This window comes from Mustelus asterias, chromosome 7 (genome assembly GCF_964213995.1).
Source record: "Mustelus asterias chromosome 7, sMusAst1.hap1.1, whole genome shotgun sequence".
Taxonomy (NCBI): Eukaryota; Metazoa; Chordata; class Chondrichthyes; order Carcharhiniformes; family Triakidae; genus Mustelus; species Mustelus asterias.
The window spans coordinates 139073929-139089335 of record NC_135807.1 but is presented as its reverse complement, the minus strand read 5'-3'; the positions used below and the strand labels follow the sequence as shown (position 1 = coordinate 139089335).

At 43.4% G+C, this 15407-nt stretch overlaps 1 protein-coding gene across 1 annotated transcript in view; it reads left to right on the top strand.

Moving 5' to 3' along the window:
* The window catches only part of nudcd1 (NudC domain containing 1), a 107260-nt gene that overhangs the window by 22436 nt on the left and 69417 nt on the right, over positions 1-15407 (top strand). The window contains exon 2 of the mRNA XM_078216902.1: positions 4093-4247. Within this exon, the coding sequence (XP_078073028.1) occupies positions 4093-4247 (155 nt within the window). The remainder of the gene's footprint in view (positions 1-4092; positions 4248-15407) is intronic.

Sequence of the window (15407 nt, the reverse complement as noted above, 5' to 3'; positions counted from 1 at the left end):
GGTGAGTTGCTGCAGTGTCTTGTAGATGGTTCCACTGTGCGTCAGTGGTGGAGGATGAATGTTTAAGGTGGTGCATGGTTGCCACTTAAGCTTGCTGCTTTGTCTTGCATGATGTTGTGCTTCTTCAGTGTTGTTGGAGCTTCGCTTATCCATGCAAGTGGGGAGTATTCACTCACACTGCTGACTTTGCCTTGCAGATAGTGAACAGGCTTTATGGAATCAGGAGGTGAGTTACTCATCGCAGAATTTCCAGCAGTGTGACCTGCTCTTTCAACCATTGTTTTTAAAGCTGGTCCAGTTCAGTTTCTGGTCAGTGGTAACCCCAGGATATTTATAGTGGGGGATTCAGTGATGGTAATGCCATTGAGTATCACTGGGAGATGGTCATATCCTGTCTTGTTGGAACTGGTCATTGTGTACAACCTGTCTGGCAAGATTGTTATGTCACTTAACAGCCCTGAATGTTGTCCAGGTTTTGGTGCGTGCGGGCACAGCAGTATCTGAAGAGCTACGGGTGATGCTGGACATTGTGAAATCAGCAGATAACATCCCTAGTTTAGTCTTATGATGGAGAGAAAATCATTGATGAAGAGCTGATAGTTGTTGGGCCTAGGACCCTACCCTGAGGAACTCCTGCAGCAATGTCCTCCGACAGCTACAACCATCTTCCTTTGTGCTACGAATGACTCCAATTAGAGGAGAACTTTTCCCTTCATTCCCATTGACTTCATCTTTATAAGGGCTCCTTGATGCCACATCTGGTTAAATGCTGCCTTGATGTCAAAGGCAATAACTCTTATATCACTTCTGAAATTCACTTCTTCTGTCCATGTTTTGGACCAGTGTTGTAATGAGACCTGAAACCAAGTGGCCCTGGCAGAATTCAAACTGAGAATCAGTGAGCAGGTTGTTGCTGAATAAATGCTGCTTGATAGCACTGTTAATGACACCTTTCATCACATGGCTGATGCAGTAAGAAGTCTCACAACACCAGGTTAAAGTCCAACAAGTTTATTTGGTAGCACGAGCTTTTGGAGCACCTCCCCTTCATCAGGTGAGTGACTTGTGCTACCAAATAAACCTGTTGGACTTTAACCTGGTGTTGTGAGAATTCTTACTGTGCCTACCCCAGTCCAACGCCAGCATCTCCACATCATCACTTAGCTGATGATTTAGAGTCGACTGATGGGCGGTAATTGGTTAGATTGGAATTGTCCTACGTTTTGTGGACAAAGACATTCATTGATGGGTAGATGCCAGCATTGTAGCTGTACTGGAACAGTAACCGCATTGAACAGTAAGTATTGGCATTACCAATGTGGGAAGTATAAGAATCCTACTCTTATCTCCTGAAAAAGTTGCTTGAGAGATTACCTAGAAATACAAAAAGAACTTGTATGTGATTGAGTTTAACAAAAGTTAAACATTTTTTTAGTTGATAAGTATATTTAAAGTGGCGGGGATTTTAGATGGTCAATGTAATCTATCTAGACTTGATCAATGGAGAAATCTGTAGTCAGAGTTCTAATGAAGCATCTCGTACGGGTACTTGTTTAATACTTGTCAGTCACGGCACTGTGGGTTGCATTCTCGCCTCTGACTCAGAATCTTGAGTTCAAATCCCACTTCAGTGACTTGAGTCCGTTAGCGAGTTTGCGTATTTGAGTGCAGTACTGAGGGAATGGCACTGTCTGAGGTTCTGCCTTTTAGATGTTGTGTTAAATGTAGAGCCCCTCAGGTGTAAAAGATCCGACAGCACTATTTGAAGAAGAGCAGTGGACTTCTTCCCTGATGTATTGGCCACTAATGATCCCTTAATTAGCACCATTAATGATAGAGATTGTTAGTTCATTATCACATTGATGTGTGTTGGAGGTTGCTGTGCTCAAATTGACTGCTGCATTTCCTAAACATAACAATGACTAGACTTCCAAATGTAAATGGGACAAATCCGTCTTGGAAATACTGGGCACGGATGAATTTATAGTTTTCATTTGCTAAGTTCAGTAATTTTTCTAACACAATGGCTGTTATTTGATCATTTTTTTAAAAATCAGTTGACTAAGACCTTATAAAGAACATTAAACGCAAGTTAAAATGGAGTGAAGATTTTGTGTTGGCATTAGTGAAGTTTTTTTAAAGTTTATTTATTAGTGTCACAAGTAGATTTACATTCACACTGTAATGAGGTTACTGTGAAAATCCCCTCGTCACCACACTCCAACACCTGTTCAGTTACACTGAGGGAGAATTTACCATGGCCAATGCACCTAACCAGCGCATCTTTGGAATGTAAGAAGTTTCTCAACACCAGGTTAAAGTCCAACAGATTCATTTGGAATCACGAGCTTTCGGAGCGCTGCCCCTTCATCAGGTAAGTCACTCACCTGATGAAGGAGCAGCGCTCCAAAAGCTATTGCTACTAAATAAACCTGTTGGACTTTGACCTGGGGTTGTGAGACTTCTTACTTGCCTATCCCCAGTCCAATGCCGGCATCTCCACATCATCTTTGCAATGTGGGAGGAAACCGGTGCATCCGGAGGAAACCCACGCAGATCCAGTGTAAACATGCAAACTCTGCACAGACAGTGACCCAAGCCAGGAATCGAACCCAAATCCCTGGTGCTGTGAGGCAGCAGTGCTAACCATTGTGCCACCGTGCTGCCCAAACAATCTTCTACATTGTTGTGCTATGGGTTCCAGGAAATCCCAGTTATAGTTCCTGATCTGTGCTGTGTGGATACAGAGAGAATGCTTCCTTGTGTGGAGAAAAGCAGAACCAGACATCATCAATACAAGATAGTCACCAAGAAATACAATAAGGAAGGAATTCAGAAGAAATCTTTTTACCCAAAGAATGGTGAAAATGTGGACCACAGGGAATGGTTGAAGCCAATAGTTTAGATGCGGTGAAGGAGACAAGCTTGTGAGGGAGAAAGGAATGGAGGATTATGATAGATTTAAATGAGGAAAAATGTGAAGGGGGCGAGTGGAGCATAAACACTGGCATGGACTTGATGGGCCGAATGACACGTTTCTCTGTGTGTATCCTATGTAATCCTCTAAGTGTTCCTCCTCAGTCACCTTGGATGTGAGAAAGAACAAAATCTGTCAGCTTTCTCTGATCACCATGCAATATTTTATGCAGAAAAGGCATGTACCTAGACATTGGATGTTGGCTTAGCTGTTCTTCAAGGTCAAGTGGGTGACCTCTAGAAAAATATGTTGATGCCTTTGGGGGAGAGGACAGGAAGGAAATTGACACCAAAGAAAAGACGTGGGAAAAAGAACTATCTATCGTTTGGGATCAATGAAGTGAGCTGGTGTTGGAATGGAATACTGTGACACCTAGTACTTAAGGCCAAGGCAAATGCATCTCACTCCATTCTCTTACGCAAATGGGAACATGGTGCATCTTTTAAGTGAAGGTGGAGAGGATTTGAGCTAATCTCTACATATGCGTGTGCTCCTGTCTTACTATGTAAAAAACTGTAGATGAAATCTTGAAATGAGATAGCTTCAAAAATCAAATTCATATCAAACTGAGATTCTTGGAAGTCAGTAACTTTATATTTAAATAAATTAACAAAACATTCTTTGCTCTGAAGTGTAATATCCGATAATATGTGAAATCTGCACACTTGGAACACCAAACCCAAGAGAAAGTATTGAGCCAAAATTTTAAATATGTTCGAATTGTCTTATTTTCAACAGTGTGTGCTGGCAATGAGCTTTGCCTGTGGAAGCCAACTTTTAGTTGTTTGCCTTCAGCAGACCCCGCTGTGTATGCACAGTGAATACTAATGCATTCTATAAACAGTCTACAAGCGTACAAAGAAAGAAATACTTGCATTTATATATCACCTCTCATGACCTCAGCTGTAAGAGTAGACTAATTGTACTGATTTTTGTGTCTCCAAGATATTGATTTTTTTCTGCCATTGCATTTTGTTGAAGTGAATGGTTCTGGTTCAGATGCTGAAAGAATTCAGTTTAGTAACCAGCTAGAAATGAAGTCTCCTGAGTGTGGGGAAACGTTTGTCTTTGAGTTGTTGGTTATTCTGATCATGCCTTTGGTTTATATTTTTTAGCTGTAGCTGAAGTGAAACTTCGAGAGGATCAGTACACCCTGGACCATATGTGTGTCTTTGGCATGTACAACTATCTGCATTGTGACAGGTGGTATCAGGACAGTGTCTATTATATTGACCAGCATGAGAGAGTCATGCACCTGGCTATCACTTTGGTAAGTTGGCCTTATTATATCTCCATTTAACTTCTTAAAAATGATGTATGGTGAGAATTTGTGAAGGATTGAGCGATATTAGACATATCTTCTGAAAGGAAACTGTCAGTTCAAATATCCGTATTTTCTATAGTAAGAGTAACCTGGAAGGAGTTGAATTTGACCTGAAAGGCAATGTTGCAAGACCTAGAGTCTATAATTTTGGTAATTATAGGGCCCCTCATCGGGCCCCTCAAGCCTGCCATTCCATATGATCATGGCTGGACATCCACCTTAAATTCACTTTTCCACCCATTCTCCACATAACTTGAGGGACCAAAAACCTGCCCATCTCAGTTTTAAACACATTCAGCAATGAAGTATGCATCAACCTCAGGGGCAGAGAATTCCAAAGATTCACAACCCTTTTAGTGGAGAAATTTCTCCTCATCTCAGTCCTAAATGATCGGCTCCTTATCCTGGAAATATGCTGTCATGTTTTAGAATCCCCAACCTCTCGGTGTCTACCTTGACAAGTCTCTTCAGAATCTTGTATGTCTCAATGAGGTCACCTTTCAGTCCTTCGAAACTGCAGGGAGAATTAGCTCAATTTACTCAGCCTCTCATCATAGGACAGGCCCCTCATCCCAGGAACCAATCCAGTGAACCTTCGCTGTACTGCCGCTTATGCAAATATATCCCTTCCTACATGTTGAGACCAAAACTGCACACAGGACTTCAGGTGCAGTCTCATCAAAGTCCTACACAATGGTAGCAAGACTTCCTTATTCTTGTACTGTTCCCTGCTGTAAATGCCAACATGCCATTTCCCATCCTAATTTCTTGTGGTACCTGCATGCTAATTTTGTGTTTTTCGTACGAGAGAATCCAAGTTTCTCTGAACATCAACATTTCGGAATTCACGTCTTTTAAAAATTACTCTGTTTCTGTATTCTTACGACCAAAGTGGAGGCCCTCACACAATATACTGTATCTACTACTTTCTTGCCCACTCACTTAACCTGTCTGTATCTCTTTGCAGCCTCTTTGTGTACTTCTTACAGCTTGCAGTCCCACCTAGCTTTGTATCGTCAGCAAACTTGGGTAGGTTGCTCCAGGTCGTTGGGCCGCAGCTTCCGAACTCCCCAACATTGGATTGGGGGATCCCCAAAGATACGCTAAGAAACCACCCTCAGAACTTCACAGGTCAGGGTTTAGACGGCAATTGTCCAGAAGTGCAAATTTCCTCTGGACAGTTGCCCTGCACTGGGAACCAACCAGAAATGTGATTTAAATCACAAACTTTGGATGGTTCCGCCAGTGTTAAACCAATAGTTACTCATAAAAAATTAGAAGAATTAAAACCTCACTTCTGGGCCACCATTGTAAAGACCCAGATTGATCCCTGCCACGGAATTTCCCACAAACCCCAAGCCCCCATAGGACTTGGCCCACACCCCCGGCCCTCTTAAGAGTCACTCACCCTCCAATTAATCCCCCGACACCCATGGGATTTGCCCCCAGTCACACAGGACTCTTCATCCTGACTCAGCCATACACCTGCTCAAGGCTTCCAACCTGCCACAGAGACTGGATCCCACTCTATCCCACCCGACCTGACCTGACCCCCCACCCATTACTGATTCAATCCCTCCCCAATACCCGAACCCCCCATACCCTACCAGAACCCCTCCCCTATCCCCAATCCGTCCCACCTCCAAGGTCCAATAATTGGGCACATAATGGCAATCCAAGGCTGATTGCCACTCCGAGGAAATTATTGCCTTGATTTAGATTGTAAGTAGCTGAGGCCCCAACACTAATCCTTGCCGTAGGCTACCAGTTTTAGCCTGCAAACTTGAAAATTCCCAGTTTACCCCTGCTTCCTGTCCGCTAACCTATATTCCATCTATCCTAATGTTTTACCCCAACTTCAGGTGTCCTTATCTACATATTAATCTTCTGTTTGGTATCATATTGAATGCTTTTGAGAAATTTAAATGTTACATCTCCTGGTTCCCTTTCATCGACCCTCAAAAAGCTCTAATAAATTTGTCAAATACAATTTCCTATTTGTAAAACCATATTGGCTCTATCTGATCATATTACTTTCTAAGTGCATTGTTAAGACTTCCCTAATCATAGATTCCAGTGTGTTCCTGATGACTAATGTTGGGCTTACCGACCTGTAGTTCCCTATTTCCCCTCTCCCTCCTTTCTTGATTGCTGTGCTAATTTCCAAATTGTAAAAATACAATGCTACAGTAATTTGACTCTGCTAACTATGCTGGTGACTGGATATTTTCTCCCTCCTGCTGCATCTAAAATGGGCAAGTGTGACACTTCGTCCATCAGTAACTCAATAGATCAACTACAGGATAGGTTTGATCAACACAGAAGCCAGCCAGACCTCTTCTCTCTCTTCCTCCTTTCTGCTCGTGTCATTTTACACACTAATATGGCTTCAGTAGCTATCAAAAACTCTTGCAGTTTGATATCTGAGTGCTGAGCAAATAGAAGTAAGTGAGGTTGAGTAGTTATGGTGCTGCCAAAGTAATCAGAATTGTCAGTGCATTGATCTGCGAAGATTTTAAAGAATGTGAAAATTGGTAGAAACATAAAATAGAAGTAGGTTACATTGCAGCAATAATCTGAGTTTATTTTATCTATATTGATGCATGTTAATTTGCTAACTTGCCTGTCAAGGTTAAGCTTCTTGAATCTTTCCATCTGCGTGAGTGAGATTTCTCTCTTTTAGTGACATGGTGGTCAAAACTGAACACTAAGTATGATCTGATCTCACATTGAAAAACCTGATCAGAAATGTCCTCTCTTGCATTGCTGATGTATGCCAGCTATTAATTGCTTCACCACATTGGGCAGATGTTGAAAGTGACATGCCTACTCCCATGTCTCTTTAAAATCTTCTGGTGCCAATTTGACTCAATTCCATTCATGTAGATCTCTGACATGTTTGATCTATGCACTGCTAGTTCTTTTGTCATTTGTCAGTTCAATTCCACAATTCATTTAAATCCTTTATAAATTTTAGCTGCATCTTCTGTCTTTATATATCAGAAAATTTTGTACGCAACAGTTGCTTTCTGCATCCAGATGACATGCATCGATTAGAATCAACATGGGTCCAAGCATTTATTGTCTTGATTCTACAGCCAGCACAACTCTCCCTCAGTCTGACAGTACGTCCTGATGTGCGTTCCTTGTTACTTCACTCAGAAGACATCTGGTAAAGGAAGAATCTACACTCAGTCTGCCTTCAACATAGGTTTATTCAATAAGTGCAGATTACTTCTCCTTTCCACAGGGTTTCTCCCCCACAAAGGTGGAAATTGGTTCTTATATATGTACCTGAACCTTTCCCCAGGTAGTATCAGCTGCTGTCAATCATAACTAGAGCATGCACACAATTGTCACAGTGTTTACAACATTAGTTATTTGTTTTTATTTTTTAATCAGTTGCTCATTTAGCCCCTTCTTCCAACCTGGATTGTGGGCTTTTACCTTTGTTAGAAGCTTTTCGTATCTGTTGCATTCTGAAAATCTGAATGCACTATAGCTTTGGGAAGATTCATTATTTAGTTTACAACATCCCCAAAGAAGGCAGTTGTCTATCAGTGAATGTCTTTCCTTTTAAAACAGTGTAGGAGTTTCATGTTCTTGCAATGTAGGTACATCTTCTAATCCTTAAATGGTCAACCACTTTATGCATAGCAAGATCCCACCATGCACTGCATTATTGCACCTGTGTGTGGATAGCGGGCCTGTAGTTGGTTTGGTTAGATTCGCTGCCATTTGTTTCGTAAATTCGCCCCACTTACTTGCTTCCAGCCCTGTGTAATTAGACTACCTGAGCCGGTGTGAAAGTCATTAAGTTTGAATGACGCTGCAAAGATTAAATTGTTAATGGTAAAATAATTGGGACATGATGCAGTTTGAAGGGAATATTTGTTTTGATAATATACTGTGTTACAGACAGGGTGAGAGAAAACTGCTGAAATCCCATTTCCTTAACCGTCAGTAATCAGTAAGCTTTTGAAAGGAAGATCCGTGTGTTTTTTAACCCCTGAGTGTTTGGACAGTTTGAATAGCCAGCAGGAAGTTGTTCATGTGTTTAAATAAAGAAAGTATTGTTTATTTACCTGCTCATCCTGAAATATAACACTAATGTTAAATGTCACTAATGTCCTTTTAGGGAAGGAAACCTGCCGTCCTTACCCGGTCTGGCCTACATGTGACTCCAGAGCCACAGCAATGTGGTTGACTCTCAACTGCCCTCGGGCAACGAGGGATGGGCAATAAATGCTGGCCAGCCAGCAACACCCATGTGCCATGAATGAATTAAAAAAAACGCCGCACACACACAAACACACTTGAGGAAAGAACAGTTAAAGAGAATAGTGCACTTTTACAGGTAATAAGCAAAAATAATCGATCATAATTGACACGATTATCTTGTTCTGAAAAGCAAGTGTTGCTGGCCTAATGAAGAAGATGTCTTTATTCCTGAAGGGTGGCTTAGGTGAATTCAACAGCCTAAGCCACATGCCATAATAAATCAAAATTGTTTCAGAATTCTCTCAAAGGGAGTTACAAAGTTAATTGTTTGTAGTCTCGTTACAGGAGATCAGTTTGTTGTACCGGTGGACCCAAAAAGAAACAGGACTGGAGACCTGACAATGTTACAGCCTTCGGTTCTTTTAAGTCCTAGGTGTTAATGCCCTTTCTGCTGCTTTTGCTGTCTCTTTGCAGATAGATTTTAAAGATTAAATGGGGACAAACATAGATGCCTTACCCTGTGACTGCACCTAATTGCAGTTCCTTTTCTAAATATGGTGGTGGTCTTGGGTTGATTAACCACATCCTGGTTTATTGTTCAAAGACAGGGTTACGATGGCCACTTCCTTTGTTTCGGAGTTTAGAAGAGCGAGAGGGGACCTCAGAGAAATTTATAAAATTCTGACAGGATTAGATAAGAATGTTCCCGATGGTGGGGGAGTTCAGAACTAGGGGTCATAGTTTGAGGATAAAGGATAAACCTTTTAGGACTGAGGTAAGGAGAAATTTCTTCACACACAGGGTGGTGAATGTGTGGAATTCACTACCACGGAAAGTAGTTGAGGCCAAAATGTGTGATTTCAAGGAGAAATCAAACGGCACGGTGGGACAGTGGTTAGCACTGCTGCTTCATTCGATTCCCGGCTTGGGTCGCTGTCCGTGTGGAGTTTGCACATTCTCCCCTGGCTGCGTGGGCTTCCTCCGGGTGCTCCGGTTTCCTCCCACGGTCCCAAAGATGTGCTGGTTAGGTGCACTGGCCATGCTAAATTCTCCCTCAGTGTACCCGAACAGGTATCGGAGTGTGGCGACTCGGGAATTTTCACAGTAACTTCATCGCAGTGTTAATGTAAGCCTACTTGTGAGTAATAAATAAACTTTAAAAAAAGAAATTAGATATAGCACTTGAGGATAGAGGGAAATGAGCGGGGGGGAAGGTGTGATCAGGATATTGGATTTGATGATCAGCCATGATCAAAATGAATGGCGGAGCAGGCCCAAATGTCCGAATGGCCTCCTCCTGCTTCTAGTTTCAATGTCCGTGTTAAAAAGGATCCGTTCAATTTTATGGAGGTCTCTGGATATGTTTAGTTAATACTTTTTTGGCTGGGATGTACTCTTTTGTCTCTATTAGATAGTAAGTCACTTTTTGAATACACAAGTTGGATCATCTGATCTTTGGTGGCCATCTTTGCAGCAGCAGAGATGTGGTTCATTTCACAGAGCAAAAGTTATTTCCGATGAGTCCACATCTTAATAGATAAGCATATGACATGTCTTTACTTGGCATGACAGGGCCTTGCTGTATAGAAAGAAATAAAATGGAATCTTGATTACATTAAAAAAAAAATTGCTTTCATGGTAATGCAAGAGAAACATGAATACCTCAACACATATTTTGCACTCATTCAGACATCCACATCTCAATCATAAAACTGCTATAGCTGGCATTGTCTGCAACAACCTTTTATCTGTTTCAAGTTTAAGATTCTTATCACCCTTTTTGGATAAGGTACTACTGTGGTTGAATTTCTTTTTGGCATTGAAGTTTAGCCCGAGGAAGGCTTTTGTCAAGGAGCCTAGTGCCTTCTATCCTTTTCCCATTTTTAAATCCCTTTTATGCATTATTAAATAGGATTGGATTTTCACTCGCAACTGTTTGCAGAGGGTTGGACATTTTAATACCAAGACACACAGTCTTTGCTGAGTTTTAGGCTCAGTGGAAACTCAAGTTCGACTCTCGAGTCTTTGAGGGGATTGTATTTCACAGGCTGCGAGAGAGACTGTTTCTGTTCCAAGGTTTGTAATATGCAAATGTATTTTACTGCCTTGTTGCACTGTGTGTAAAGCCCTTAAACCTTTAATTGCTCTTTCCACAAGCCATGGGTTTATTAGTTCAGGTTCTGGCACATTGACAATTCTTCTCTTTCGGGCGACAGTGCGTAATAAACTGTCCTTTAGCCCCTGTAAGATGTCAGGATTCTACCCCACCCCCACTGTGCAACTTTTTAGGGTTTCCTCTGCATCTGTGCAGAAATTTGCTTTTTCCCCTCAGTTTCTCCAGGCCTGGTGAACCGCCCTGGACTCACTGGAAACAATGCCATGTTTTCTGCCAAGTCACTGCCCAGCAATAGGCTCTCACCCTGCATGGGTAAGTTCGGAATGACTCTGTCACTGCACCGGTGACCAACTTACTATTTTCAAACAGTTGTCTGTAAGCCCTTTGACCAATGCCGTAGTATTTGTGATGCTGGAAGACTGCATTTCTGCAATCTTTGCTGCGAGTAGTGTTTGAAGAGTATGGTTTTGCCTAGTGCCTGGGATACCAAAGGAGTCATTGTCCCTTTTTTTGCCATAAATCCTTATAGCTACTCTGGTCCATCCTTGCTAAGGTTTACCACTTTCATAGCTACAGGCATTGGCCAGAAGTATTTGGAAGGTTGGGATTTCCCTCCCACCATCCAAAGAGTCAGCGGGGAGCACACCTTTGCCAGCTCCGGGTGCTTCACTACCAGTTAATGCACTAAGTCTGGGAAGCGGAGGAAAAGCTAAGTGTCGGGGTCCCAGGGCGGAGAGCACAAGGATAGCCTGAGGAACGTGAGGGAGGTGTTCAGGGTCCCACTGGAGTGGCCAGCAGCGGAGGTAGACCTTAAGTGAGGAGAGGGCTCCTGATGGAGGGCACCCCATCCCACATCTAACTTGGATTATTTCTGGTCTTCCACCACAGAATCTCAATCCACCTGCCCAAATTGCGGCAGGGCAGGAAACGGTCCTTACGTGGTCAACAACTGGGGCAAGGGAGTGCTTTCCATCTGAGGTCTGCCTGCCCCAGTGTAAAATGGCTGTGAGATTGGGGTGGGTGGGAGCCCAGAGGAAATCTCTCTGCAATTTCATGCTCCACCCCGCCAAAGAAATCCACCTGGGTGAGGAGCAAAAGATTCTGGCCTCTGTCTAAAGTGTGACAGCCCCTGTTAATTTTTCTTAGGAATTGATTTTATACGCCCAGACTTTCCACACTCAACCCAACAAAAGGCCGCCCAGTGTGTTTTATCATCGAGTATCAGGATATGTCAGGAGATAATGGATAGGTGCAGGAAAAATAGGGTTGTTGTAGTGGGAGACTTCAATTTCCCTGGTATAGACTGGAAATCGCGTAGGGCTGGGAGTCTGAATGGGGAGGAATTTGTAAAATGTGTACAAGAAGGTTCTTTGGAACAATATGTAGATAGCCCGACTTGAGAGGGACCTAGTACTGGGGAATGAGCCCGGTCAGGTCATAGAAGTCATAGAAATCCTACAGTGCAGAAGGAGGCCATTCGGCCCATCGAGTCTGCACCGACCACAATCCCACCCAGGCCCTACCCCCACATATTTACCTGCTAATCCCTCTAACCCTACACATCTCAGGACTCTAAAGGGCAATTTTTAATCTGGCCAATCAACCTAACTCGCACATCTTTGGACTGTGGGAGGAAACCGGAGCACCCAGAGAAAACCCACGCAGACACGAGGAGAATGTGCAAACTCCACACAGACAGTGACCCGAGCCGGGAATCGAACCCGGGACCCTGGAGCTGTGAAGCAGCAGTGCTAACCACTGTGCTACCGTGCCGCCCCGGTCTTCAAAGTTTCGGTAGGGGAACATGTGGCAAATAGTGACCACAATTCTGTTAGCTTTAGGATAGTGATGGAAAAGGATGAGTGGTGTCCCAAGGGTAAGGTGTTGGATTGGGGGAAGGCTAACTTTAGTGGGATTAGGCAGAAATTGGCAGCTGTTGATTGGGAGAGGCTGTTTGAGGGTAAATCCACATCTGGCATGTGGGAGTCTTTTAAGGAACAGTTGTTAGGGCTGCAGGATAGGCATGTGCCTGTAAAAAAAAAAGAAGGATAGGAAGGGTAGGATTCGAGAACCGTGGATAACCAGGGCAATTGAGGGATTGGTCAAAAAGAAAAGAGACGGGTACGTTAGGTCCAGGCAGCTAAAAACGGAGGGAGCTCTGGAGGAATACAAAGAAAGTAGGAAATAACTCAAACGAGGACTTAGAAGGGCAAAAAGGGGTCACGAAATGTCCTTGGCAGACAGGATTAAGGAGAATCCCAAGGCATTTTATTCATACGTTAGGAACAAAAGGGTTGTCAGGGAAAAAATCGGACCTCTCAGGGACAAAAGTGGGGAATTATGCTTAGAGCCCCAAGAAGTAGGGGAGATCCTAAATGAATATTTTGCGTCGGTATTCACAAAGGAGAGGGATGTGTTGACTGGGAGTGTCTCGGAGGGGAGTGTTGACCCGTTAGAGAAAATCTCCATTACAAGGGAGGAAGTGTTAGGTTTTTTAGGGAATATAAAGACTGACAAATCCCCAGGGCCTGATGGAATCTATCCAAGGCTGCTCAGGGAGACGAGAGGTGAAATCGCTGGGCCTCTGACGCAAATCTTTGTCTCGTCACTGGACACAGGTGAGGTCCCAGAGGATTGGAGGATAGCTAATGTGGTCCCGTTATTTAAGAAGGGTAGGAAGGATAACCCGGGAAATTATAGGCTGGTGAGCTTGACATCCGTGGGTAGGGAAGTTGTTGGAGAGGATTCTTAGAGATAAGATGTATGCGCATTTAGAAAGGAATAAACTCATTAACGATAGTCAGCATGGTTTTGTGAGAGGGAGGTCATGCCTCACTAACCTGGTGGAGTTTTTTGAAGAAGTGACTAGAATGGTTGACGAGGGAAGGGCCGTGGATGTCGTCTATATGGACTTTAGTAAAGCGTGTGACAAAGTCCCTCATGGTAGGTTGGTGCAAAAGGTTGGATCTCATGGGATAAAGGGGGAGGTGGCTAGATGGGTGGAGAACTGGCTTGGTCACAGAAGACAGAGGGTGGTAGTGGAAGGGTCTTTTTCCGGCTGGATGCCTGTGACTAGTGGTGTTCCTCAGGGCTCTGTATTGGGACCTCTGCTGTTTGTGATTTATATAAACAATCTGGAAGAAGGTGTAACTGGGGTGATCAGTAAGTTTGCGGACGACACGAAAATGGCTGGACTTGCAGATAGTGAGGAATATTGTCAGAGGCTACAGAAGGATATAGATAGGCTGGAAATTTGGGCAAAGAAATGGCAGATGGAGTTCAATCCAGATAAATGCGAAGTGATGCATTTTGGTAGAACTAACGTAGGGGGGAGCTATACGATAAATGGCAGAACCATAAAGGGTGTAGATACGCAGAGGGACGTGGGTGTGCAAGTCCACAGATCCTTGAAGGTGATGTCACAGGTGGAGAAGGTAGTGAATAAGGCATATGGCATGCTTGCCTTTATAGGACGGGGCATAGAATATAAAAGTTGGGGTCTGATGTTGCAGTTGTATAGAGCGTTGGTTCGGCCGCATTTGGAATACTGCGCCCAGTTCTGGTCGCCACACTACCAGAAGGACGTGGAGGCTTTAGAGAGAGTACAGAGGAGGTTTACCAGGATGTTGCCTGGTATGGAAGGGCTTAGTTATGAGGAGAGATTGGGTAAACTGGGGTTGTTCTCACTGGAAAGACGGAGGATGAGGGGAGACCTAATCGAGGTGTATAAAATTATGAAAGGCATAGATAGTGTGAACGGTGGGAAGCTTTTTCCCAGGTCGGTGGTGACATTCACGAGGGGTCATAGGTTCAAGGTGAAGGGGGGGAGGTTTAACACTGATATCAGAAGGACGTATTTTACACAGAGGGTGGTGGGGGCCTGGAATGCGCTGCCGGGCAAGGTGGTGGAGGCAGACACAGTGGGAATGTTTAAGACTTATCTAGATAGCCACATGAACGGAGTGGGAATGGAGGGATACAAAAGAATGGTCTAGTTTGGACCAGGGAGCGGCGTGGGCTTGGAGGGCCGAAGGGCCTGTTCCTGTGCTGTATTGTTCTTTGTTCTTTGTAGCCTTCTTTTAAAAGTTGGAGACTGATCTCTTTTCCCTTCTCTACTCTCCTTTTCTCTCAAGTCCATTTCTGCTCATCTACATCCATTCTGTCCGTCCCTAGATGATGGGAAAAATATTGAGTTAGCTGTTCAGATTAATTCTCCTGTATTTGTGGGAAAAAGCTTAGTAATTTTCATTTGCCTAGAATTCTTTTCCGTTCCTTTCCTTTTTCTTGAAGCTTCAAAAAAAATGGAATTGCAGAATCTATTGAGATTCATTTGTACCACTGCAGATGAACAAGTAACACAGTAAGAAGTTTAACAACGCCAGGTTAAATTCCAACAGTACGCAGAGTTTGTTGGACTTTAACCTGGTGTTGTTAAACTTCTTACTTTACCCCAGTCCAACGCCAGCATCTCCACATGATGAACAAGTAACTGCAGGATTCTTAAAATGAAGACTAAAATGCGAAATGTTGAGTTAAATAGCACATGGAGAGGCAATCATTTACTAGCTTCTGATAGCATATTATTCAGTTTTTATTTTCAAATTGTTTCATGGTCTCATCCATCTCTATCTGAGCCTTACAATTCCCCCACTTGCCCACTCTGCGTACTGTGTTCCTGCAATTCAAGCCTCTTGAGCAACCCCAGTTTTAGTCGCTCAGCATTGGAGGCTGTTAGCTACCGAGGAGCCTATCCCTGAAACTCTGCTTGT